This window comes from Eleginops maclovinus, chromosome 24 (assembly GCF_036324505.1).
Source record: "Eleginops maclovinus isolate JMC-PN-2008 ecotype Puerto Natales chromosome 24, JC_Emac_rtc_rv5, whole genome shotgun sequence".
In the NCBI taxonomy this organism is placed as follows: Eukaryota; Metazoa; Chordata; class Actinopteri; order Perciformes; family Eleginopidae; genus Eleginops; species Eleginops maclovinus.
Genome location: NC_086372.1, coordinates 10523677 through 10549160, shown reverse-complemented (window position 1 = coordinate 10549160; position 25484 = coordinate 10523677). Strand labels below are relative to the sequence as shown.

At 43.9% G+C, this 25484-nt stretch overlaps 3 protein-coding genes across 6 annotated transcripts; all 3 read right to left on the bottom strand.

Moving 5' to 3' along the window:
* Nucleotides 1–679: 679 nt before the first annotated feature.
* On the bottom strand, nucleotides 680–10261 carry LOC134861008 (cytochrome P450 20A1). Its single transcript, XM_063877964.1, has 13 exons — nucleotides 9981–10261; nucleotides 9399–9448; nucleotides 9088–9254; nucleotides 8783–8928; nucleotides 8426–8593; nucleotides 8217–8295; nucleotides 7144–7256; nucleotides 6984–7038; nucleotides 6424–6544; nucleotides 6172–6283; nucleotides 2378–2442; nucleotides 2055–2144; nucleotides 680–1375 (listed from the first exon to the last, which is right to left on the bottom strand). Exons 1-13 carry the CDS (start codon nucleotides 10050–10052, stop codon nucleotides 1225–1227), a joined length of 1389 nt encoding a protein of 462 aa, XP_063734034.1. The 5' UTR covers nucleotides 10053–10261; the 3' UTR covers nucleotides 680–1224.
* Nucleotides 10262–10519: 258 nt separating this feature from the next.
* LOC134861009 (transmembrane protein 237B-like) lies at nucleotides 10520–15394 on the bottom strand. 2 transcript variants are annotated; one of them, XM_063877966.1, is made up of 14 exons: nucleotides 15151–15394; nucleotides 14661–14696; nucleotides 13837–13868; nucleotides 13712–13725; nucleotides 13518–13592; nucleotides 12966–13094; nucleotides 12729–12822; nucleotides 12198–12355; nucleotides 11992–12124; nucleotides 11594–11785; nucleotides 11355–11428; nucleotides 11120–11207; nucleotides 10912–11033; nucleotides 10520–10824 (listed from the first exon to the last, which is right to left on the bottom strand). In XM_063877966.1, exons 2-14 carry the CDS (start codon nucleotides 14691–14693, stop codon nucleotides 10760–10762), a joined length of 1209 nt encoding a protein of 402 aa, XP_063734036.1. In that variant the 5' UTR covers nucleotides 14694–14696; nucleotides 15151–15394; the 3' UTR covers nucleotides 10520–10759. The 2 variants fall into 2 exon arrangements, with proteins under 2 accessions (XP_063734036.1, XP_063734035.1); XM_063877965.1 differs by having other exon boundaries at nucleotides 14975–15373.
* A 396-nt stretch (nucleotides 15395–15790) lies between these two features.
* On the bottom strand, nucleotides 15791–24678 carry mpp4b (MAGUK p55 scaffold protein 4b). Of its 3 annotated transcripts, XM_063877382.1 has the most exons (20): nucleotides 24388–24574; nucleotides 23495–23617; nucleotides 23090–23208; nucleotides 22574–22651; nucleotides 22400–22483; nucleotides 22167–22298; nucleotides 19841–19922; nucleotides 19393–19478; nucleotides 19216–19290; nucleotides 18951–19147; nucleotides 18812–18870; nucleotides 18703–18720; nucleotides 18584–18625; nucleotides 18142–18183; nucleotides 17879–18052; nucleotides 17360–17440; nucleotides 17183–17276; nucleotides 16870–16978; nucleotides 16666–16800; nucleotides 15791–16485 (listed from the first exon to the last, which is right to left on the bottom strand). In XM_063877382.1, exons 2-20 carry the CDS (start codon nucleotides 23550–23552, stop codon nucleotides 16297–16299), a joined length of 1854 nt encoding a protein of 617 aa, XP_063733452.1. In that variant the 5' UTR covers nucleotides 23553–23617; nucleotides 24388–24574; the 3' UTR covers nucleotides 15791–16296. The 3 variants fall into 3 exon arrangements, 2 of the variants coding, with proteins under 2 accessions (XP_063733452.1, XP_063733453.1); XM_063877383.1 differs by lacking the exons at nucleotides 23090–23208; nucleotides 23495–23617; nucleotides 24388–24574 and adding an exon at nucleotides 22838–23078; XR_010165259.1 differs by lacking the exons at nucleotides 15791–16485; nucleotides 16666–16800; nucleotides 16870–16978; ... (7 more) ...; nucleotides 18951–19147; nucleotides 19216–19290 and adding exons at nucleotides 20351–21233; nucleotides 21367–21748 and having other exon boundaries at nucleotides 24388–24678.
* Between the last annotated feature and the right edge of the window lie 806 nt (nucleotides 24679–25484).

Below are 25484 nucleotides of genomic sequence, written 5' to 3'. Positions count from 1 at the left end.
TACTTATGTAGTTTTCAAAATAGGTTTAATTATGTCATATTTTGTATTAGCTTACAGTTGAGTCAATATATATTTGTTTTAACCTAAACTGTGCAATAATGGAACTCTTCAAATGAATGACATTTGAGATCATTATTTTGTATTATATTATTGTTACTTAAACTGTACATTTGGAGCAATAACCTGTTTTATTACCTTTAAACCACTGTATCTATTATACACATTTACATACAGTATTCTCGTATTGTTATTCTATTTTATTTGTATGTCTTTATAGCACATTTTATATAAAGCATATTTATGTTTATATAGATATTTTTATTCTATTTAGTTTCCTTTAATTTCATGCATAATAGAGCAATAGCCATGAAAACTGTTTCCCCCCAGGATAACTAAAGTATTCTGATTATGAATTTGGTTGGATTGAATAATTGTTATTTCCCCAGTGATCCTTTTTTTATTCCTTTTTCACTCCCTCTCCATATAATTGGTTTCAGAGCAGCAGGACTGTATCGTGTGAGGAAACACACTCTTGCCAGAAACGGCGTCTGAAATAATTCATCCATTAAAACATTTCCATATGCAGCCTGAAACCGATTTATAATGAGTGACACTCCCATTCTTCACTGGTGCAAATTTAAGGCAAAATACAATGAAAGGAATCACTCAAACACTTCAAAACCTTTACACATATTTAATAATATTCAAGTTGCATTTGTGTCTAAAAAGAAAAGAAATGTGTAAGTGCCATATGGGCCATATCCAAACACGCCCCATGTTATTGGGGATTTTGACTCAAGGCATGATTAGGAATTATAGAAAAACTTTTGGAAGAACAAGTTGTTTTTCTCTGTATTGTAGAGTATTAAATCATCAAGCTTCCCCTACTTTAACACATCTTAACAAGTGCAAATTTGACCTGTGAATACACAAGGTACTAATGTGCTTAAGGCCTCAGACAGAATGCTGTAAAAAAAGAAGAGCACCGGAGTATGGAAATGCAAGGGTAGTGCAACTATGACTTTATATCAAACAATTCTGGCAGGTTAGGAAAAAGCCTGCAGTCATTATTGTAAAGAAGGCTTTAATTCAATAAGTGTAAACTACCATGATATCTAAAAAGACATACGTAAGTAGCAGACTAGATCTGCAGCATTCAAGAAATACTTAGCTGTACTACTTTTTACAAATAGGACTTTTCAGCTTTTCTTTCAGAGATTATTTCTAGTTTCTTCTGCTGACGGTGATCCAGGTTTCCTCTTTAGGCGTGGACACCAGCTCAGATCGCACCTCCATCACCTGTCCCTTCAGCGGGTGAAGCTTCAGCTGCCGCACCAACGTGCTGAGCAGGACAGTAGCGACCGTGTAGGCAAACCTGAGATTAAATAATCAATTGTGGAAATGTTATTGATGACACTTTTTTCACTTCTACTCACTGTCAATATTCTGTCCTGGCTGACAGATTGCGAACCAATAAAAAGAGACCCAGTAGCTTTGGTTGAGGTTGATTTACTGAATCTTCTCAGCAACACAGATGAACACACATATTACAGTACAGATACATGAAATACCCTCATTACATTCCAGTAAACACACACCATATCACATAAATGCACCCACAGGAAAGTAATTAAAATATAAAAGGCAGCAATAAAATGCAAATTCACTCATTCACCACAAATGAAGCTCAACAATGAACTAAATTAGCCATAGCAACTTAACTAGCCTCTTGCTAACTGTTAGCGTAAATAAATGCCTCAACATCACCTTAAAGATCACAGTGCCATAAAACAACTGAAATAAACCAAGTGCATCTCTACTTACTGTTAGTTCCACTCCAAGGCTCAGACAACCAACTCTGTGGTGGAGCACTCTCTATGCATGAACACTGAACACTGAAGGTCCTGGTAATTAAAGCTGCAATAACTCAGAAACACCACCAGGGGGAGACTTACTTTTTGCAGTCACTGACAGGAGTCAGAACAGTCAATCCTCTCAGAATTAGCTCAGAGGGATGATAATGTTTGAATACATGTTTTAATTATAGTTTTTACCTGAGTTCTGGACATGTTTGATTCCCTGAGAATCCAAGCAGACAGAAGCTCTTCCTCACTGATTCCTCCTCAAATCGATCCGGGTCAAACCTGAGGGATGTCACAGTAATCAGAAATAGGACAAAAAAACATTCGAAGCCTGAAAGATAAACCCCACTATGTGATGCTGTCATACCATCTAAACAATTTGGCCCCAAAAAATAATATGTTGGGAGAAATCCCATAAATCTTGACAAAACACCACAAAAACATTATTCATGAATTGAGCAGCCGTGCAGTTACTTATGGAGAGCCATTGTTAAAGGTAAATGTGAATGTTGAACCTGTATGGCGTGCTCCAGGTCTCAGAGTCCTGCAGGACGACTCCTAAAGCGTAGATGACCAAAGTCTGAAAGCACAGCATTTTTATTCCATTTACAATTAATCTTTCACCTGCGTTATTATTGTTCCATTTCTTTAGCCCTTTCCCGCTTCCCAATTTTCCCCTCCTTGACTCCTCGACTCACGTCTTAGTCCCACCCAAAGTAGATGCGAGGAGTAGAGGAGGGGAAAACTGAGAAATGAGAAAGGGCTTTCATTTCTCTCCACATTTTACTGTCTGGTTTCCTGGCTGTATTTATTTGGTCATGAGCAGAAGAGGATGAACAGATAGAACCACAGACAAAGCCACAGATAGAGCCACAGATAGAGCCACAGATAGAGCCACAGATAGAGCCACAGACAGAGCCACAGACAGAGCCACAGACAGAGCCACAGATAGAGCCACAGATAAAGCCACAGACAGAGCCACAGACAGAGCCACAGATAGAGCCACAGACAGAGCCACAGACAGAGCCACAGATAAAGCCACAGATAGAGCCACAGATAAAGCCACAGATAGAGCCACAGATAAAGCCACATATAGAGCCACAGACAGAGCCACAGATAGAGCCACAGATAGAGCCACAGATAGAGCCACAGACAGAGCCACAGACAGAGCCACAGATAAAGCCACAGATAGAGCCACAGATAGAGCCACAGATAGAGCCACAGATAGAGCCATAGACAGAGCCACAGATAGAGCCATAGACAGAGCCACAGACAGAGCCACAGACAGAGCCATAGACAGAGCCATAGACAGAGCCACAGGCAGAGCCATAGACAGAGCCAGAGATAGAGCCACAGATAGAGCCACAGAGAGAGCCACAGAGAGAGCCACAGACAGAGCCACAGATAGAGCCAGAGACAGAGCCACAGACAGAGCCATAGACAGAGCCACAGATAGAGCCACAGACAGAGCCACAGACAAAGCCACAGAGAGAGCCATAGACAAAGCCACAGACAGAGCCACAGGCAGAGCCACGCATAGAGCCACAGATAGAGCCACAGACAGAGCCACAGACCGAGCCATAGATAAAGCCACAGACAGAGCCACAGATAGAGCCACAGACAGAGCCACAGATAGAGCCACAGATAGAGCCACAGACAGAGCCACAGACAGAGCCACAGCTAGAGCCATAGACAGAGCCATAGACAGAGCCACAGACAGAGCCACAGGCAGAGCCATAGACAGAGCCATAGACAGAGCCACAGATAGAGCCACAGACAGAGCCACAGGCAGAGCCACAGACAGAGCCATAGACAGAGCCACAGACAGAGCCACAGGCAGAGCCACAGGCAGAGCCACAGACAGAGCCACAGGCAGAGCCACAGACAGAGCCACAGGCAGAGCCACAGACAGAGCCATAGACAGAGCCACAGGCAGAGCCACAGACAGAGCCACAGGCAGAGCCACAGACAGAGCCACAGACAGAGCCACAGGCAGAGCCACAGGCAGAGCCATAGTCAGAGCCATAGACAGAGCCACAGGCAGAGCCACAGACAGAGCCACAGGCAGAGCCACAGACAGAGCCACAGGCAGAGCCACAGACAGAGCCATAGACAGAGCCACAGGCAGAGCCACAGACAGAGCCACAGGCAGAGCCACAGACAGAGCCACAGGCAGAGCCACAGACAGAGCCATAGACAGAGCCACAGGCAGAGCCACAGACAGAGCCACAGGCAGAGCCACAGACAGAGCCACAGGCAGAGCCACAGGCAGAGCCATAGTCAGAGCCACAGGCAGAGCCACAGAGAGAGCCGAAGATAGAGCCACAGACAGAACTAAAGAGCCACAGACAGAGTCACAGACAGAGCCACAGGCAAAGCCACAGAGCCACACACAGAGCCACAGACAGAGCCACAGACAGAGCCACATAGCCACGGACAGAGCCGAAGAAAGAGCCACATAGCCACAGACAGAGCCACGCATAGAGCCACAGATAGAGCCATAGACAGAGCCACAGATAGAGCCATAGACAAAGCCACAGATAGAGCCACAGATAGAGCCACAGATAGAGCCACAGACAGAGCCACAGACAGAGCCACAAATAGAGCCATAAACAGAGCCACAGACAGAGCCATAGACACAGCCACAGATAGAGCCATAGACAGAGCCACAGATAGAGCCAGAGACAGCGCCACAGACAGAGCCACAGAGAGAGCCACAGACAGAGCCACAGAGAGAGCCACAGACAGAGCCACAGATAGAGCCACAGACAGAGCCACATGCAGAGCCACAGATAGAGCCACAGATAGAGCCACAGATAGAGCCACAGACAGAGCCATAGACAGAGCCACAGATAGAGCCACAGGCAGAGCCACAGACAGAGCCACAGGCAGAGCCACAGACAGAGCCATAGACAGAGCCACAGGCAGAGCCACAGACAGAGCCACAGGCAGAGCCACAGACAGAGCCACAGGCAGAGCCACAGGCAGAGCCATAGTCAGAGCCACAGGCAGAGCCACAGAGAGAGCCGAAGATAGAGCCACAGACAGAACTAAAGAGCCACAGACAGAGTCACAGACAGAGCCACAGGCAAAGCCACAGAGCCACAGACAGAGCCACAGACAGAGCCACAGACAGAGCCACATAGCCACGGACAGAGCCGAAGAAAGAGCCACATAGCCACAGACAGAGCCACGCATAGAGCCACAGACAGAGCCACGCATAGAGCCATAGACAGAGCCACAGATAGAGCCACAGACAGGGCCACAGACAGAGCCATAGACAGAGCCACAGACAGAGCCACAGACAGAACCATAGACAGAGCCATAGACAGAGCCACATACATAGCCAGAGACAGAGCCACAGACAGAGCCACAGACAGAGCCACAGACAGAGCCACAGATAGAGTCACAGACAGAGTCACAGGCAGACCCACAGACAGAACCATAGACAGAGCCACAGACAGAGCCACAGACAGAGCCACAGACAGAGCCACAGACAGAGCCACAGATAGAGTCACAGACAGAGTCACAGGCAGACCCACAGACAGAACCATAGACAGAGCCACAGATAGAACCACAGGCAGAGCCAGAGAGAGCCATAGACAGAGCCACAGATAGAACCACAGACAGAGCCACAGACAGAGCCATAGACAGAGCCACAGACAGAGCCACAGGCAAAGCCATAGAGCCACAGACAGACCCACAGACAGAGCCACATAGCCACAGACAGAGCCACATAGCCACAGACAGAGCCACACACAAAGCCGAAGATAGAGCAACAGACAGAGCCATAGACAGAGCCACAGACAGAGCCATAGACAGAGCCACAGACAGAGCCATAGACAGAGCCACAGATAGAGCCATAGACAGAACTAAAGAGCCACAGACAGAGCCACAGGCAAAGCCACAGAGCCACAGACAGACCCACAGACAGAGCCACATAGCCACAGACAGAGCCACATAGCCACAGACAGAGTCACAGACAGAGCCACAGACAGAGCCGAAGATAGAGCAACAGACAGAGCCACAGACAGAGCCACAGAGCCACAGACAGAGCCACAGAAAGAGCCACGGACAGAGCCACATAGCCACGGACAGAGCCGAAGAAAGAGCCACATAGCCACAGACAGAGCCACAGCCAGAGCCACAGACAGAGCCGAAGATAGAGCCACAGGCAGAGCCACGGACAGAGCCACAGAGCCACAGACAGAGCCACAGACAGAGCCTAAGGCAGAGCCATAGACAAAGCCACAGGCAGAGCCACAGACAGAGCCACAGGCAGAGCCACAGGCAGCAGGAAAGCAGATACCTCTTTGGGGATGACATGTTGATCCACCTTGCCCTCCACTGCCTGCAGCCGCGCAGCGACGGGGGTCAGCTTGGCGGTCCTCACCGTCTCGTTCAGGACCTGTTGGCAGTATCTTTCAGAGACAGGAATGTGATCAGATTAATAGACAAGACAGCAACATCAGCTGGATGTGCCTTGAATTAAATCGGTGCAATATCTCTCTACTTCACTCAAATTGGACCAATGCCATAAACTGAGGTCCAAAGGTCTTACCTGAGCTGAGGGATTTTGTCTAATGAAATCGGGTCCGAACCCAAAACCTGGTCCAGCTCCTGGTACAGTTTGTCCTGAACATCCTCTGAGGTGGACAGGAAGTGAAGTGCCCAGATACACACTGCAGAAACACAACATTTTACATTTAAACTTTATTTTTATTTCGTTTTTGTTCCTGAGATGCTATTGCTGGACATAGAGTGGCTTCATAATACCCCACATTTTCCTGACATGTGAAGGAAACTTGTTGTTTTTAGTAACTCATACACAATATTGTTGTCATTCTCTATTCCATATTTATGTTCTTGATTTTCTACCTGCACTGTAATTTGTAAAATATATTTTTCATTTTAGAAACCAAAAACCGTAGCGAAGCCCTTGTAATAAAATCTACTTACAGATAAACTATATTTAGATTTTTGAACTACCAACTGTATTAACGTACAACCTGACAATAGTGTGACATTTTGCAGATTAATTAAAATAATGGACATGTTTATAAGTTGTTAATTGCAGCCCTTAATAAGCAATCTGTCAGAGGAGTGATTTTTGTCACTTACAGTTGGCAGTGATGACACACCCGGCCAAAGTGAAAACCATGCATTCCTCCATGATCTGGAAAAAAATGGAGTTATTTCAGCTCATTTTGGGGAACTGCGACAATCTCTAAGTTACCTTTTTGGAATTTAAACCAGAGTCTGTGGCTTCATCAGTATTCACCTGTCGCTCTGTGAGGCTGGACTGAAGCAGAGCGTCCACAAATGCCGCCTGCTTCCCCTGAGCCTTCCTCTCCTTCGCCACTGACAGCAGCACGGACTGCATCTCTGACAGAGCTGAGCACACAGGAAGAGGAAGTTACCTTTTAACATGATTACTGGGTTTTAAAGTTAAAAACACTGAATTTCGAGCATCCATCTTTCTCTCCAGCCCTTTAGACAGCATCCATAATTAACTCCAGCCAGAGCCAAGTCCCTGTAAACTGTCCTTGGCACATAAATCAATGAAGGTCCCCTAAAACGACAGTAGCTGTTCCCTGATAACACTGAAGAGGTTGGTTGTGCAGTCTTTGTCTGCTTCAAGCTGTGTGTGGAGCGGCTCTACACACACGGATCACGTGTGAGCCTCTGCAAACTTTCCCTCCTGTTCCTCCACAGCACAATAACAGAGGAAAACACAACGCTGCTCACACATGAACACACACATATACACAATCCCGAGACTAAAACCAGACTCAAAGAATAACATAAGGGAGTTTCCATAAATCCTCAAGAGAATTAGAGGTTTAATCCATTTTTTATTATGATTTTGGCTCCTAGCCATTATGAAAACAAGCTAATTGAGATAATACGCTGCTCTCTTTTGTCTTAATGTGGTATAAATTCAACACACACTGCCTTTCCTTTGCAGCACTTGACACTTTTGACATTTTTCTGCTGAGTTACTGAGTGGTATAAGGGGAAAAAGTTTAGTACAATGTGTATTCATTAGTAGTAGCTCTCAGTAAGTTGTGGAAGTATACTACAACATATTTGATCTTTATTTGGACATATGTATTTGTATATATTATTTTATGTTCTGAAAATTAACTGCTTATTATGTAAGAAGATTTTTGGTATTAGTATGACATATTTGCATTTATTTAAATGTTTATGTACATATATAGTTGGGTATTAAATGATCGTGATCTGAATATTGACCAAAATAATAGCTATTATGATCTTTGCCATAATTGAGCAGCCCTTTTTCAACAATTCAACATATATTACGTTTGGTTTTAATAAAGCCTCACTCACCCTTCTCATAATGTGCTTTTCTGCTGGAGCTTTTCTCAAGGGAGCCGTCCAAGTAGCCTTTACCAATTTCTGACCAGATCTGGAGAGCAGGAAGAAGAAAAAAACATTTATTCAGCCATTCCAGCAGGACTGTAGCATCCCATATTATAGCTTTAACTAAAATGAGACAAATATCTAAGGAGACGAGGTGCACTGCACTGTCTTCTCACCGCGTCGTGGTTCTTGCGGAAAGAGAGGACCTCGGAGTCGTCCGTGAAGCTCTCGCCCAGAGCCAGTTGGGTGACGGTCTTCATGGCCAGACCCAGCAGGTGGGCACACAGAGGGGTGTGCTGAGACTCTGGGGTGGACTTCCACTTTCCCACTAGCTCCTCCACCAGCTATAAAAAGAAAGTATATTAGGGGTATAGGTCTAAAACGCCTGTCTTCAACTCAATTTTTGACAAGCCCAAAGTAAAAGTCAGGATTAAAATACCAAGGTTACCTCTTTTGCTCAGGGATGGAAGTCTTATGGTAAAGGTGTAAACGATGAGCAGTAGTAAGTAGGTCCTCACATGAGAGATACAAACCTTTAGCACCAGGGGGAAGTTTTTCTCCACCGTGTTGTTGATGGCACTCTCGTAAACCTTTTTCCTTATCACGCTCTCTGTGGCCCCGCCTCCCGTTCCTGACTGGTAACCCAACAGAGACTTCAGCATCGTTTCAAAGGAGTCAGCTGAGAAGAAAATTAAATAAAACGTTTTCTTTATTCTTTATCCATCCATCCATTTTCTATCACTTTCATTTTACCAGCTGTTCATATTAACTCTGATTGCAGATCAGTATATGACATTTTTTTCAAATCTTTCAAGACATGATCCAACCCCTGACTTACTGGTGTGGTTGGGGTTGATGTGTTGCCGGAGCTGGTGCACGGAGCCCAGGCTGACCACCGGCCGACCCCCGAACCAGAACGAGGCCACAGAGCCAAACCGCTGATGAAGGCTGACCAGGAACTCATGCAGACTGCCTCTGTTCACAATGTCCTGCAGGTTCCCATCCCTGAGAGAGAAGACAGCAGGGATGTGAGTATAAAGTGAATATCCATTTTGCATCATACTATTTTATTTGTTTGGATGGATGGATGGAAATTACTCTTTGCAACATCCTGTTATTGAATAAAGAGAATACAATATGGTAACTTACTTCTCATCTGTAGGATTGAGACCTGGGATACCAGAGGCCCTTCTGGATGACTGAAAACATGAATAGAAATGACATTTATTCATACATTTACTGTTTACCTCATATGAGTTAGTTATATATATTAGTTATTCATAATTTCTAGGTCAAATACTGTTCAGTTAACCTGTAATGAATCCCATTATGAAAAACAGGCCAATTCAATTCTTACTAAATAGGCAAACTTAGGCAGTGTATGAAACTATTATTTAATCTGACTAATTAATAAGGTCTTCGGGAAAATCAGCAAAGAAATAGAGAACTTGACAACATCGATTTCTTTAAAGATGTTACTTTAACGTAAACGTTACCGCCCACTGTAATTAATTACATATGAATTTCACTGAATTAGGTACATGATAAGTGTGTTGTATGTAAGCCGAAATGGGTAAACAATTATAACAATTCTTCCAAGGTCTTCATTTATGTTGTGTGAGGTGGTCCCGATCAGCAGTGGCCCAACAAACATTCAGTCCTCACTTTTTAACGAGGGTTCTGGTCATAACGGAAAGCTAACTAAAGCTAACTTCAAACTTGCAGACTTACCGGGTACAAATAGAGAACAGCACCAACCAAAATGATGACAAACGTGACAGCAAATATGGCAAAGTCAAGCATGACTTTTCGCTTTTAGTGGCACAGTTTTGCCAACTTCTCCTCATGAATATCTGGAGAATTCCCACACAAACTGATAGTTACCACGTCAACAGAAAGAACGGGCAGGTCGCAGTTCTGTGTTTGATTTTTACGGTCTGAATGACAGGCAAAGCAAACTAATCGGCCTCAGAAAGATCGATCAGCGAGATCGCTACAAGTGACAAATAAAAAGTGACTAAAACATCTTAAGTTAATTATTGACATATTTTACAAAGATCGTTTGCATTATCTTCAGAATAAGTTATATTTGTATTCTTTACTTATGGGTTTTAAAGTTTTGCCTCAAAGATTTAGAACTATAGATAAAAACTACTAATCTTTACCAACAAAAAAAGCCACAAAAACTGTGAGTATGTAAAACCCAAACATGATCTTATCAGTTTTGGGTTTTAAAGTTTCCCCCCTTGGCATGCTGGCTTGAACTTGTTTCTTATTTCCCCTTTGAATCAACAGGTTTTATGCATAATAAACAGCTATTTCATTGCAAATGTAATAAAGAGACATTTTTTGGGGGATAAATATTTTAAAGACATAAGCACAGTCACATTTTTAAAATACAAAAAAGTATCTACAACACATTTCAAATTCACTAGCAAAGTACAGTGCAAAAATATGTGCAAAATGGCAACAAAGCCGAACCATACACCCCAGATGAAATGTACAGAATCTCAGGCGGTCATTTCAGATTTGTCCTCTTGTTTTGGAGTCTCAATCCTCATGGCGTCCAGATAATCTGAGGAGGGACAAACATATATATGACGTATTTCTTTCTGTTTCAACCCTTGTGTCTCACCAAAAAGTTTCTCTAACGTTCTCTCACCGTGAGTGTAGTCTGTTTCTGGTCGTGTGGCAATGAAGATCCAGGCCAGCCCCACCAGCAGAGCCACCACCAGGTTCACTGTCACCCACGGGTGCAGAATCTGTTGCTCCAACCCTGGTGGCCTAGAAAGGGAAAAGGGAAACTGTGTTGTATCATACCTGGGCTTTTAAAGGAGGATTAAAACATGAAATATTTCCAACACGCTGACCATAGAGTAGTGTTGAAGGCTGGGTACAGGTTGATGCGGTCGCTGGTCATCTGCTGGCTCAGAGAGAGGATCAGCGCAGAGAAATACACTGCAGGAACAAGCAACAAGGAGTGTCAGATGAAACAAAACCCCTTTTCTTTAAATTTGAAACTGCATCAGAATGTCTGATGGGGGAAACTGAGAAATGAGAGAGGACTCATATGGCAGTTTGCGATAGTAAACGTTGTGTACTCACAGAAAGAGGCGAGGGCGACGGGGTTCAGTGTGATGAACTCCTGCAGAGCCACAGAGCCTTTGGTCAGGTTCACTCTGGGAAGAAGAGGTCATCAGTTACAGTCATTGACACACAGACGAGAATACACCTGATGTGCAATATACCCTAGTGCAGTTTAAGCTTTACTTGTCTTTCAATGTATTTGCATGTGCCTACTTTTTGTACATAATATGCAAGTCTCTTGTTGAGATTTGATTTACCTGTCGAAGGCAGCCACGGTGCTGACGGCCAGCAGCAGGTAGAGCAAGGACTGCGCGGGGTAGGCCAGGCTGTGGTACTGGTGCAGCAGGTTGGACAGAGCGGTGAGCTGCTTCCCCGCCAACATGTACACCACCACCATGTTCCACAGGGCGCAGCCCGCCAGAAGGCCATTACAGTACAGACCGAACACCCTGCAGCACAGACAGGGCAGAGACATGAAGGGTTAGGCTTATTATTTAGTAATAATAAATAGTGGCTCATAGTCAAAATGACTTGGATATTGAAAACAAAATCTGATTTGTGCACCCTTTTTATTATTATTATAAATTCAGAACTATTATGACACTATGCACATACTTCAACATGCTTTGCTTCGTGCATGTCAGTTATAGCTCACCTGAAGCCGCTGTGCACTCTCAGGGAAACGTCTCTGGTGGTGCAGAGCGGCTGCCTGTTGTGGAAGTCCGTCATGTTCTCCGTCTTGACGCTCGTCTTCCTCCAGTCGGAGCGCTCCGCCGCCTGGAAACGCTCTGAACAGGAACATATATTAGACTTCCGTTTAATTTCACACCAGCGACCACATCTGTTCTTTTGGTTACTCACTGTTCCTCTCCACAAACACCTTCCCCACCGGCTTGCTCTGACCCTGCGGGGCCGAGAACAGGGGATGCTGGGAGATGGGAGGGGGGGTGTCGGAGATGATGTCGTTCTCTTCTACGTCGAACTCATCCGGTAACTGCGACTCGACCACTTTTGACTTCCTAAAGATCACAAGAATAAAAGTTAGAGGGCAAAATGTACCATAAATAAAACATCTTGCAGTGACTTCTTTTCTAAATGTTCTCTCCAATGATCTCTTTATTGTTTGACTTGCTTTTCTTATTATCAATTTGTGATTTCAGTATGCAGATGACACTTTTTTTCAAAACATTTTGTCAGAATTGCTTTGGCTTTGTTTACTTGTTTAAAACAAACTACACTTGGACATATCATATACTTCGAAAAACGCAAACATTTCAAACAAAATAAATAAATGAATATCATCTTAAGCTATTTTCTATATTAAATGATCCAGGAATAAACCTTCAATGAATCTGACATTAGGAAATGAATTATTAAACTGTTGCTTTTTACTTTTTCTTTCTGGATTTTTTCACCACTTCCTCTCCATCTGTGGTCTGATCTGCTGCATCTCTGTTCACCAGGTCTGCTTGGTCATCATCCTGATCTGAAACCATGAATTGACACTTTAATTGTTGATTGATCTTTTGAGGGAAACTGCTTTCTTAGGATAAGTGAAAGCTGCTAACACTGGGAATTCATCATTTATATAAAGAGGAACACGTCCCGAAGATAAGTAGATCTTAGCACCTATAGTAGGACTCTTCTTTCTCTTCTTCCTCCTCTGGGGGGCTGTGTCTGTCGTCGCTTCAAAGTTGAGATGTTCTCCATTCTCAGATTCCCTCCCGCTGCCCACACCACCCATCTCCATCCCATGATCTAAACAGGAAACAGCAGAAGCAATAAAGGATCCATTACAATGGAAATGACTTACTGGCAGTGCTTCAGGTTCTTGGGGTAATTCTTGTGCTTTCTACCAGTTAGTCTGTTTTTGTTCCAAATCAAGCAGACTGAAGGTTGTTGTTTTTTTAAATAAAAGTCACGTACATAGGAAAACCTTTTTACAACGCACCCTTTTTTTTTTACTGAGAAGTTGTTGAAAACCTCATTTTTTGGATCCTGTGTCTACAAACTGATCGTGGTGCAAGATACGCTACTTTTATCCATTCCTAATAAAATGTGTTTATTCAATTAAAGGGGCAGCATGAAACTATTCTCCTGATTCTCTTTCTGCAGGAAAGACAATATCCAGGTTAGTGAAACAGTTTAGGTTTGTGAGTGATGCAGTTATGTGTAACGTACCGTCACTATCATCGACTCCATTCGTCTCCTTTTTCCCTTTCTTCTTCTTCCTACGCTTCTGTGCTGGTGCTTCCTCTGTGCAAGGAAATAGATACATAAAGAAAAGTTTAATTAAATCAAGAGCTTTAGTTAAAAACAGGAGGCGTATTCATGAAATATATCCAAATACTTTTATATTTCAAATCCCGACTCACCAGCTGTGTCTTGACTTCATGTTTCCGAATGTTCAATAAAAGAGAGAAGGAGTTTAGATTGATAGTTCAATGTAAATACTGCAGATTTAAATGATATATCACAGTATAAAAACATATTCACTTACCTCGGCATTGTGGGAAGCGCTCGTGGTCCTCGCTTAGAGACAAATATAGAAAATAAGTCACTAATGTTTCAGACAATTTCACTACATCTGATCTACACCAGAACAACATTCATTTAAATTCTATGTGAAATGCCTATGTTTTATATAAAAGGGCAGGTTAAGATAGAACAACATAAAAAGACCTCGCCGTTGTTTTTCTGTGCATTCCGGCCCAGAATCAACCAAGAGTGGAGATAACACATAACATCCTGGCTGACAATTAAACCCTCACTAAATCTGTGTACGACAGGACGGGGGATTACTCAGGGCAGAGGTCAGAAGACTCAGATCTGTGTAAACTCTGCTTTAATCTTCCTGAAGATGCTTGTTATGAAGTGTATACTCTGCCTTATCATCCCTACACACACCGGACAGGTTAGATTAAGCCTTTATATTACACTCCAGTGACAATATACCATATAAAAGTTATATTTCTTCACACGAGACATGTTTTAAATCAGATTTTCCTGCCCTACCTTGTGAGCATCATTGAGGAAATCAAATCATTTTGAAAGGGGAACGTTTTATTTTCTTCAAATCTATATTTGTCACACATTTTCAGAGTTTTCAAAGGCCTGCATGGCTTCATCGGTTATTCTTATGAGTATTAATTGTATTGTCTGCATATTTTCCTGAATACTAAATGATCTGGTTAATTACCTCTTTATTAAGTATAATGATCAAACTCCTGATGTTCACAGTTAAACAGATGTTTATCTAACACTCATTTTATATTAATTGAGCATGATGCACTGCAGGGAAATGAACATAACTTATTTACAAACCTGTGGAAGAGGGGGGAGCTCTCTGGACCGCATTCTCTTTAATAAAAAAAACATAAATTATTAGCAATTCTTCCAAGAATGCTAACTAGCTTTCTTTCATTGTCCCAACATTGAAATCAAACTTATATTAAGTATATAGACAGGGTATGTTGGTTAACAGTCAGCACAAATGGTATTGTTTTACACAAGGGCAAAAGGCATTCAACGTTAACAGTCATCAAAAGTAGAAGATAGCATTTACTGCTAGCGAAACAGCTAACGGAAAGCCTCCTCTACAGCGCAAAGGAGTTTCCGTTATTTAGGGAATAAGTTACCTTTGAGCCGCCTGTGTCCATATTTTTCAACTCTCAAAGAAATACGACTAAATATAAACATACCGTGACATAACCTTTAGTTTAATTAAGGACTACAGCCGTTAAAACTTAGATAAACCGCTACTTGTTATGATTCTTTACTGTGTGTATGCTCTGCATGAGAAGAGAGCCGTTACCCGGATGCATTTGCGCGTAGGACTCAAGACTTCCGTTCCTTCAAAATAAAGGCTCCCATACAAAAGCCCTAATTTTTCGATGTTCGCCTCCTAGACTCCTTGACAACCGGAAATCGATTTCAGCACGCCATGTTAAAGGACATCTAATTTCTCCAAATGCACATCGAGGATCGAGCATCCAGGAGGCTCTCTGGAGGAGCTATAACCGAAAACACACTGACGTATCCTCCAGGGATTGTGTTTCCGGCAACAGTGATGTTTAACAGGCGTGACGCACGCTGGACTTATCTGAACCAATGACAGCTCTGCAAACTGTTCCCGTTGTGATTACAAGTTATTTAAGAGGATCAAATGCGCATGAAACGTTCTGCCCTTCACCGTTTGTTACTCACTAATCACACCCCCTGGATGTTAGGCTACTTGTGTTTTTAATCAAACTGCTTTAATCGTGACGCGATGTTTACAGTGAGACTGCTGAGGTCCGTGCAGAAACAGAGCAGTGTGTCTAATAGATTTCCCTCAGGAACATATATAACAGACCTACATTACACTCTGTAGACCAGAAATATGTTTTATAAATCTCAAAACAGAGAAATGAGAAAGGGCTAAAGCTAAAGATCAGATCAAATGAATTATAGCATTACTATCATACGTGGTTTATTAATGAAACAAATAGGGACAAATAATACAACATCATTGCTTTTGCTTTTATATTTTCATATCAGTTTGATTAAATAACGTCACACCAGTGTATGTGCTGTTCCAAACAGCTTTTCTGGTTATGTTTAATGAAAGTTTTCTTGACACATTTGAGCAAAAGCCAAAAGATGACACACATTTAAAAAGAAAAACACAATAAACAACAAAACCAGTTGCTTAGTAGTAAACATCAAATCACATATTTTCGCGGGTTTGTGTAAAAGAGTGAAGAGAAGGGCAAGTAGGCCTATGCTGCCTGTAATAAGAATCACCATGGTGATAAAAGACACGGGCCTTGATCCTCTGCTCACTTCAGAAATCGGTCATCTCTGTTGCTTTTAGATTTAAATTCATTTATTTCGATCGCCCCACTCTCCGTAAAATTGTTGCCATGATAATCGGTGTTCACGTTTCTCTGGTCCCACTTGTCTCCGCTTCTGTCCACTCTTACGTGCTGGTGGCTCGTATCCAGTTGGCAGGGACCCACTGTGGCTCGTCCTGCGCCTTCCTCACCGCGGTCAGCATCTGGACGCACGAGTCCTGCAGCTCGTCGTTGACGATCACGTGGTCAAAGAACTGGCAGAACTGGGACTCGATCTTACGGGCGGACTCTTCAATCTCCTGGAAGTCTTCATCCTGTTGGAGGACGCAATGATCAGAAGTGATTCTTATATCTCATAACCCATACGTCAAAACTCAATTCTCATACCCAAAAGCAGGGCCACTAGTGCTCCTCTGCTTTTGTAAGAATAGAGATAGATTTTTTTGTAATGCCACAACTGAGATTTGACTTCTCATTGGAGACCAAATACTTACTTTGAACGGCCGGTTGACGTAGTAGTTGGTGGTGATGTGCGCCCCCCGTCTGGTCTCCTTGAGGCGCTCGTCCTTGGGAGGCTTCACGTAGATGACGTAGGCCTTCAGCTCGTGGGTCCTCACTGCCGGGATAGCCTGGATGGAGAAATGAAACCTTCAATAAAGCAGTTGGAAGAACAAAACGAAGAGCGTAGTAAATCTTACATTTGGCTCGATGTCCATGACGCAGATCCTCCCGCTGTTTAAGACTTCCCTCACAGAATCCACGCTGGTGCCGTACAGACTGCCTTTGTACTCGCCGTACTCCAGAAACCTGCAGGACATAGTCAGATTTTTAACACACACACATAGCTTTATAGCAATGTTGACAGCTTTGTTACATGCATACCGATTTCACAAAATCTCAGTGGATGCAGAAGCTCGCATGAAATAAAAACCAGTCGAAACAGCATGAATATATGTTTCGGTACTCGTGGCGCTACATTCATTATTAACGGCTTCACAGAGGCCGTTGTACCTGTTGTTCTGAATCATGTTGTCGAAGACTGCTCGGCTGATGAAATGATATTCTCTGCCAGACTCTTCGTATCCTCTGGGTGCTCGTGTGGTGTCTTGGGAAAAAAAGAGAATAAAAACAAGATCAGTTTTCAGAGTTGTAATTGTGATATTTAAATGTGTATCTGAAAGCACGTACGAGGTACCGCTCCCTGGAAGATGTTCGGGTTGATTTCAATCAAGCGCCTCCGAAGTTCATTCACACCCACACCAGACGGACCTGAGAGAAGAAGACTTTATCATGTAATCACATCAAGTTTGATATTTTAGACCTTTTTAACAGACGACCAAATTAAACACATTGGATAAAATTACAGATTTCTCAGGTTTAAAAAATAGTTGGAAACATTTCATATAACGTAAGGACTCAATTAGAATTATATATATAACATATTATATATATTATATATAATATATATAATATATATATATATATTATATATAATATATATATATATATTATATATATTATATATATATATATAATATATTATATATATAATATATATATATAATATATTATATATATATATATATATTTATTTTGTCTTAAAGTTAAAACCGGCCCTTTGAGTGCAACCATAATGCTAATGTGGCCCGCGATGAAATTGAGTTTGACCCCCTGCTCTAAAGGCAGCGTTAAGAAGCCATGTTGTACCTAACAGTGCGATGAGGCGGTGTGCGTCCTGCGGGTGGCGTTGGTAGCGCACCACCTCCTCGTACGGGCTACTGAGTGCGCTGCAGCAGCTGTTGGGACAGCGGGGGTGGCAGGAAGAGGAGGCGGTGCTGTGACTGCGCCGCCGACACAGACGCATGCTGCGCCTGAAGCCCACTGGCAGGAAAAGAAAAGGTGATGTTAGTGAGAAATTACAATGCTCATGCAAACCCTTGACCCTTAATGCTCAGAGATTTCAGACTGACCTAAGAAAAGCCCTTCAGCGCTGCTGCTGAAATCATCCTCCTCTGGAAGAAGCAGAAAGGAGAATGCAAATGAAGGTGAGGGAGATTTGAAATAAATGCAGAAACTGAAAAATATTCAGCCTCTAAACCATCTTTAATGACAATAAGCAGGAACAAGTAGTGAATCTATTCAGATGAACTGAATCTCAAGTTTTCTCACCTTCTCTGAGCTCCTCTGACATTTTCCCGACAGACAGAAGGAGGATTTATAAAACAAACAATACCAAATGTCTCAGATGAAGGACAAGTTATTCAGAATCCAGAGTCAGTTCAAATGAACTAAACTTACCTACCAGATTCAAATGCCTCCTCATCTGATGCAATTAAAATAAGACACAGAGGGGAATTAATCTAAAATGTGTGTAGAAACAAGCCAGTAATGAAACATCAGGTGGAGCTTTACCTGCTTCTACACATTTGTCATCGATGGCCATCATGTCTTCCTCTGTGGGAGCAAAAAGGAAATCATACTTGGTTGCAACACATTTCAATCTTTTTTGTCTAAAGCTGTAATCTGCTTACCTTCCTCTACAGGGCTCACTTCAGGAAGCATGGAGTGAAACACACTGACAGGTTGAACAGAGGCTGAGAAACTTGTATTTGAAGTGTGATAACACTTAAATGAACTCACAGGTGTGTATGCAGGCGTTTGGCTGATAAGGCTGAGACCACCAGAACTCCCTCTGCTTCCTGTCACAACACCAGATTTAGGGTTTGAATACAGCGTAGTAATCATAGTTGGGCCTCTCAGTACATAAGTAATCCCTGACCGTTTGAGCAGGTTGGTGGAGGGGATGAGCCCGGCGCAGGCGGAGCTGCCGGGCAGTTTCTTGGCCTGCCACCAGAGGGCGTCCGTCTGGTCCACCACCTCCAGCATGTCTCCCTTCTTGAAGCTCATCCCGGCATCTGCGCAGGGGATGGCCGAGTCCTGCTCCGGGCTGTAGTCCACCATCGCCCGCACGTAGAGCTGACACCAGAGCAGGGAGGGTTAATATGATGATGTGTGTGTGGTTTCATGTGTGTGTGTAGATTTACCATGGTCTGGTTGTGGACCGGCCTCTCAGTGATGGGCACCACTTTAAACACGATGGTGCCCTGCGCCCTCACTTGCTGATTGGTTGTAGAGAAACAGGGATTAGTTAGTACATGTTAATAGCACCTTGAATTATTACACATTGAGATACAGTTAGTATCTATGCAAAAATGACATACCACAACTTGGATGACTTGCTCTGGCTCCATCCCATCCACAGGAAAACCGTTCACCTCTATGATCCTGTCCCCTGCATGCAGCAACCCTACCAACACACAGAACACAAACTCAAATCAGGCTTAAACTTTCATTTCCTATTACCCTGTGTCTCTGAAGTCACTAAGCTTACTAAACAGACTTATTTTTAATTGTTTGATATAACAGTTCCTGCCTTGAAGAAGGTCTCTGACTAAATGCTTGCTAATTAAAAACACGTTCACATATTTGAGTGTGCACCTGCTTTCCTTATTATATATTTGACCTTATTTAAATTAGGCAAGAGTATAATAAGCATTTATAAAAAAAGACAATCTTAATAAATGGAGCATTCAGGTTTGTTCTTGACCGTTGGAAATGAAATGAATGTAAATCAAATTAAAGACAGATATTTGAGAGACAAAAGCTCACCACTGCGATCAGCCAGGCCTCCATGAATCACCCGGGCAACAAAGATCTGCCCCGTGTTCTCGTTTCTCTTTATAGTCGCTCCCTGGAACAGAGAAGAGGAGAACAGAGGATGAATGAAGCGGCTCTAATGCGATAGAGAGCTCAAATCGTATCGAAACAAATAAAAGGGATGAAGTCTTGGGAAAGCTTGGACAGGATGTGGAGGTTCAAAGGATTGAATCGGGACAGTTTAGGAACAAACACAAACTGAAGGCTGATGAAGTTCCTGAAATGAGACATGATTGGTGAGAAGAAAGTAGCAGAGGTGATAAAGTAGTAGTTGAAAAACCACAATAAATACAAGGAGTTTTCAATAGTTTTTTGAGAACAAGTTATTTTAATGTAGCCAGCTCCTAAGTTTATTCAACCGTCAAGTCCCGAGTGGTGATGTGAACGAATGGAATGATCCACGACACGACGGAAGGAAATAAAGAAAAATGGAACAAAAAGTAGGGAATAAACGTCAGCTACCACTTTGTTCACTTGCAGGTCGGCCCCTCAGTCAGACGGCTTGAAAGGACCCTTAAAGCCCACTTATGGAATCTCTTCTGCCTCCCTCACGTCGCCTTCCTCCTCCTCCTCTTCCTCTGGTTGGAGCGTCCTCCTCTCACAGTGGGCGACGTCCTCCTGTCCACCTGCAGGCCGTTGGTGAGGGGCTTCTTGGACACTTGCATCTTGTTCTTCTGTGGTGAATAGGCGCTCTTCAGGGTGGTGCGGGGGGACCCGCTGCAGGACACGGAGAGGCAGCTGGTCCGCTGAGAGGTGGAGGGAGCTTCCAGGAAGCTGCTGAGGGAGCTGGAGGAGGAGGAAGGAAGAGAGGGGAATCTGGATGGATGCTGCTGCGCTCGGTTCTTCTTGGGGGAGCCTTCTTGCTCTGATGGAGTCCTGGGGGGGGCGAGGAGGGTCTGCAGCCGGTCCACCACCTGAGAGAGCAGCAGCAGGGCCTGGGAGTTGTCCTGCACCGTCTCTGACATGCGCTCGGTGGCGGCGGCCATCTTTTCCCCGAGCAGCTTGATGTCCTTGGTGCTGCTCTCCATGGAGCAGGCGGCCAGCTGCACCGTGGTCCTCAGCTCGTCCAGGCTCTCCTGTTTGGCCAGCTCCACGGGGGGCACCGGGGGCAGGTTGACTAAACGGCGAGGGCGCATGGGGCTCGGGGGAGCAGTGCGGATGCGAGGGGTTCGGCCGCGGAGATGGGGAGGCAGGCCTGGCTGGAGGTAGTGGTCCGCGTTGGCGTAGTACGGCACGGTGAAGCACGGGGGAGATAAGGTCCAGCGGCGCGCTGTGGGAGGTGAGGAGGGGGCGGTACTGGAATCTCCTGCTTCATCGCCACTGTCCAAATCTTCCATGATGTTGTCTCCAACGGAAACACAGACATTATTAATCCATAGGGCCTCACATAAAAGAACATTACTTATGATATATTGGATTTTGGAGCCCTGAGGAGAATCCATGACTTTCTGAGATGAAGGATGGATGATGAATCTTACCGATCAGCACAGAGCTGTAGACGGAGGGCGCAGAGCGGTGCACACTTGGCTGCCAGAGCAGGTGGGAGTAACAGACTCTACACGGGCTCAGCGGCTGGCTACAGCACTTCTGATATTTACACGTTGTGTGATAGCGAGGAGGAGCGTAATGCCGCACTGCAGCTGCGGGACACAGCGCCCCGGACGGAGGGAAGCTGCCCCTGCGAGCTCTACACAACAACGAGGTGTTAACGGTTCCTGCAGCAGGGCTTTGGACCCTGAATGCACCGCTTTTCAGCAGGCTCTGCTGGGTCACACGTCTCAGGGTGTCCCAGTGACTGCGGACCCTCTCTTTGCATCTTTTGGCACACGGGGAGGATGCACCGAGTCTGTGGTGTTGGAGCTGAGAGACAACACAATCATTCAAAGGTAGAGAGAAATGTTCAAGACTGGGGAAAGAAAATAGATTTTAAAGATGGAAAATCTGGGACCGAAGCTAAATGGGTCATCTCAAAATCATATACTTCCAAACTATTTTGTCTTTAATATCCTCATTTTCCCAGAGGTTTCTGCGAGCTGGAATCTGTAGCATCAGCAGACAATTACTAAAATGACAGATTATAAAATTCAAACATCTGGCCTCTGTTGGATGCAGTCCGCTGATTTAAATGTGGCTCAAATAAAAAGCCTACATACAGTATTAAAATGTCTGTGAGCGTCCGCTTTGATGCTCACGTGGTCTACAGACAAATAAAATGCAAATAGCTCAAACTAAACCATTTGAGATGATGAACCGAGGAGACTGCAGTTGTGTCGCTCACCAGAGGCTGCTTGTTCTTCACCAGGCAGACGATCCTGGTGGCCTCCTCTTCCTCCGGCAGCTCGTCCGGCATCGGAGGCAGCACCGGCTCATAGTCCTTCTGGGCCACAGTGTCATGAGCCGAGAGAAGAGCCTGCGACAGACACCAGCGTACCTGCTTTTCTCAGCTTGACTATCAATAATATATGCTAAGTATATCCATTGATAAAAAGACCAAACATCCAGAGTTCCTACCTGCAGGTGAGGCTGTCTCAGGAGGCGGTACAGCTCTTTGGCTTCTTCAGAGCAGCCCGGCAATGATCTGATGTCAATCAGCAGCTGCACAAACCAGAAGGCAACGTTTATAATAAAAAACAACAGGAATGATCAGGAATGTGAGTTGTGGCTAAAACATAAATCTAGAGTCACCTGGAGGGAGAGTCCTGACGCGTAGTCCAGAGCCGGAGCTGGGGAATCCCTCAGGAACGTTTGGAGACACTCATAAACCTGGAAACAACAAAAAGGATTAATAACAGAACAGCAACAACATTTAAGAAGTCTGAAGCTTAGAATGTAGCTTGATCTTTAACATGCTGTTAAATGATCGGTTTCCCACATTTAGAGAGTCATTTGTGTTCACATCCCATTCTAGGACAACAGATGTAATGTCAAATTAAAGTAGAATTTGCTCACAAAAGAGGAATTTGATAAGGAAACATGTTGTAATATAAAGACCCAGCAGATTGGATTTCTACATTTCACAGCCATCAAACACCATTGCAGCATCAGCCAGTCTATGTCCCTTTCTCATGATCTGTTTTATGTCCATTTGTATTGCCTGTGGAGGTTGTAAAAATGCATTAAAAACATTCAAATGTATATGAGAAAGTAACAGACTGATCACTAATAGTAAAGGCTATAATCCTGAAGAGTGGATTTTCAGACCTTGATCAGCGATAGCAGCCAGGGGGCTTTCAGACTGTGGAGGATCTCCGCTCCATCGATGTCGTGATTCACAGACTTCCTCACCTCCTCGATCACATCCGTCAGGATCTGACGCAGGCCTGCAGCGCACACACACACACACACACACACACACACACACACACACACACACACACACACACACACACACACACACACACACACACACACACACACACACACACACACACACACACACACACACACACACACACACACACACACACACACACACACACACACACACACACACACACACACACACACACACACACACACACACACACACACACACACACACACACAGGGGGATTATAAAGACACAGAAAGCCGTGGTGGTATATGAAATGTCCCCGTTATACTGACCGTGTTCTCCTAGCTCACAGTGGGGGTTTAACACCTGAGCCTCCACAGCCTGCCTCATGGTCACTGGACCCCCAACCTTTGACCCACAACCACCTGCTGACTGCTTAGGAGGCGCAGAAAAACCTGGGGAAGGGAAGGAAACACAACAGTGTTTTTAGTGTGAGCAGGAGTTTCATCATGAGACATTACAGGAGAAAAAGATATTCCAGCCTGAGTTTCTTAGAAGGTGGTGATGTGGTTTTAAAACAGAACTTGATTGCAAAATAGTTCTTGTACCCAATGCACCCTGGTAGTGGTTAATGCCGCCTTTCTCAGGAATGAGGATATATTGCTTTATTTTCATTGTCCTTAAACTCTAACTGCTCTATTATTACTTTGAAATGTTGTAAATATGGTCCCAGCCTTTATTTTGAGTCAGATAAAATAAGAATAGATGAACCTTTATTCGTCCCCATCAGCAAACGTAGGTGTGAAAGCAGCAATAAAATAAGTAAGGACTGTATGAATGAAGTGTTTTAGTCTCCTCTGGGTGGTAATCCAGCCTCGAGCATGGAGAGGGATCAGGTGGCCACAACTTCATCAGAGGTTAGTGTGTTGGGGGTCAGGGGTTAATGGCACACTTCACGGCAGCTCGTATGTGAGAAACGCAATGTAAATACGGAGCAGATCCTAATCTCTGGCTGGAGGACCATCAGGAGAAGGCTGGGATATTTGTTTCATTTGACAGTATTGAAGACAAAAACAGACTTTAAAAAGTCAATTAAGGCAGATTTCACCACTTCTTGTACCTCATCTTGACTGGAAATGAATTTAGGAAATACACACAATGTATTCAAACACAGCTGTAGTGAAAACAGTGACTCGAGATACGTAGAGCAAAACAAAAACCCTACCTTTATGTCTGAATTCTCAGGGATGCCCAAGCTTTTATCCTCCAGCTCCTGCAAGTTTATAGCAGCAATTCCGGTGCAGGAAAATGTATATATGCTGGGAAATGATTCCCCCGGAGACTGGACTATACTTTCATCGAGCTGCAGGGAATGAGAGGCAGAGAGAGGGAGGGCTGTAATCTCTCCCGATCCCACTTAATCCCAGGCAAGTGAGCCGCCTGCCTCTGGCCACCGGAAGCCAAGTCCTCCCTCACCGGCTGGCTTGTTTGCTGCGGAGCTGCCAAATCTTCTTAACTCTTTCAGCTTTTAGCAGCACGCAGGAGGAGCCGTGTGAAGAGGTCCTGACCGAGGAGAGAATGGAGGTGTCAGGAGAAACACCACAAAGATCCGACTTCTAGTTCCTCGAAAGGGTCAGAATTAGAGATGTGTAATTTAGAGGTTAAAGAAAAAAGCCTTTTGTCCGTAATTAAAAGATCTGCTAATCTGCCCCTACAGCTGGACTTAATGGAGAGTAGAGAGCAGATAAAGTATTGTATTATAAACTTTTAGTCTACTTATTATGGCCCAATCTGTCAGGAATGGGGGTAATCTCCTGATTGGTGATCTTATAAAAAAATCTGCCCTCCCTCCATCTGAACAGAGCCAAGATGCCTGGTAGTACCCTGGACACTGAGATGATCTCTTTGCAATTGCACTACACACAGCTTTGTTGACAGATTCTCACGCTCAGGCCTCTCAAAGTGGAACGCTGAAAGGATTATTAGCATAAAAGAAACATTTGCCAAAAAAAGTTCACATTTTCCCTCATTGTTCCCTTAATGTCCTTCAGTTATGGAGGCCAAAAACTGACTTTTTTTTTAGCTGTATTCTGCTTAAACTCTATAATATTGAATATGTTCTCACCTGAAAGACAAATCTTTACCTAGTTTACATGTGTAACCTCTCGTCGCACCACTACTAGAGCCCTGAAACTGACAAAATGTAGACAAAGTTATAAGAGGAGTCGACAAATAATTAAACAATCATTTCAAAAATGATCTTTAGGAACCAGCCAATTGATACAAATAGTTTGAAACATCAAATAAAAATTCCCTCTTTCA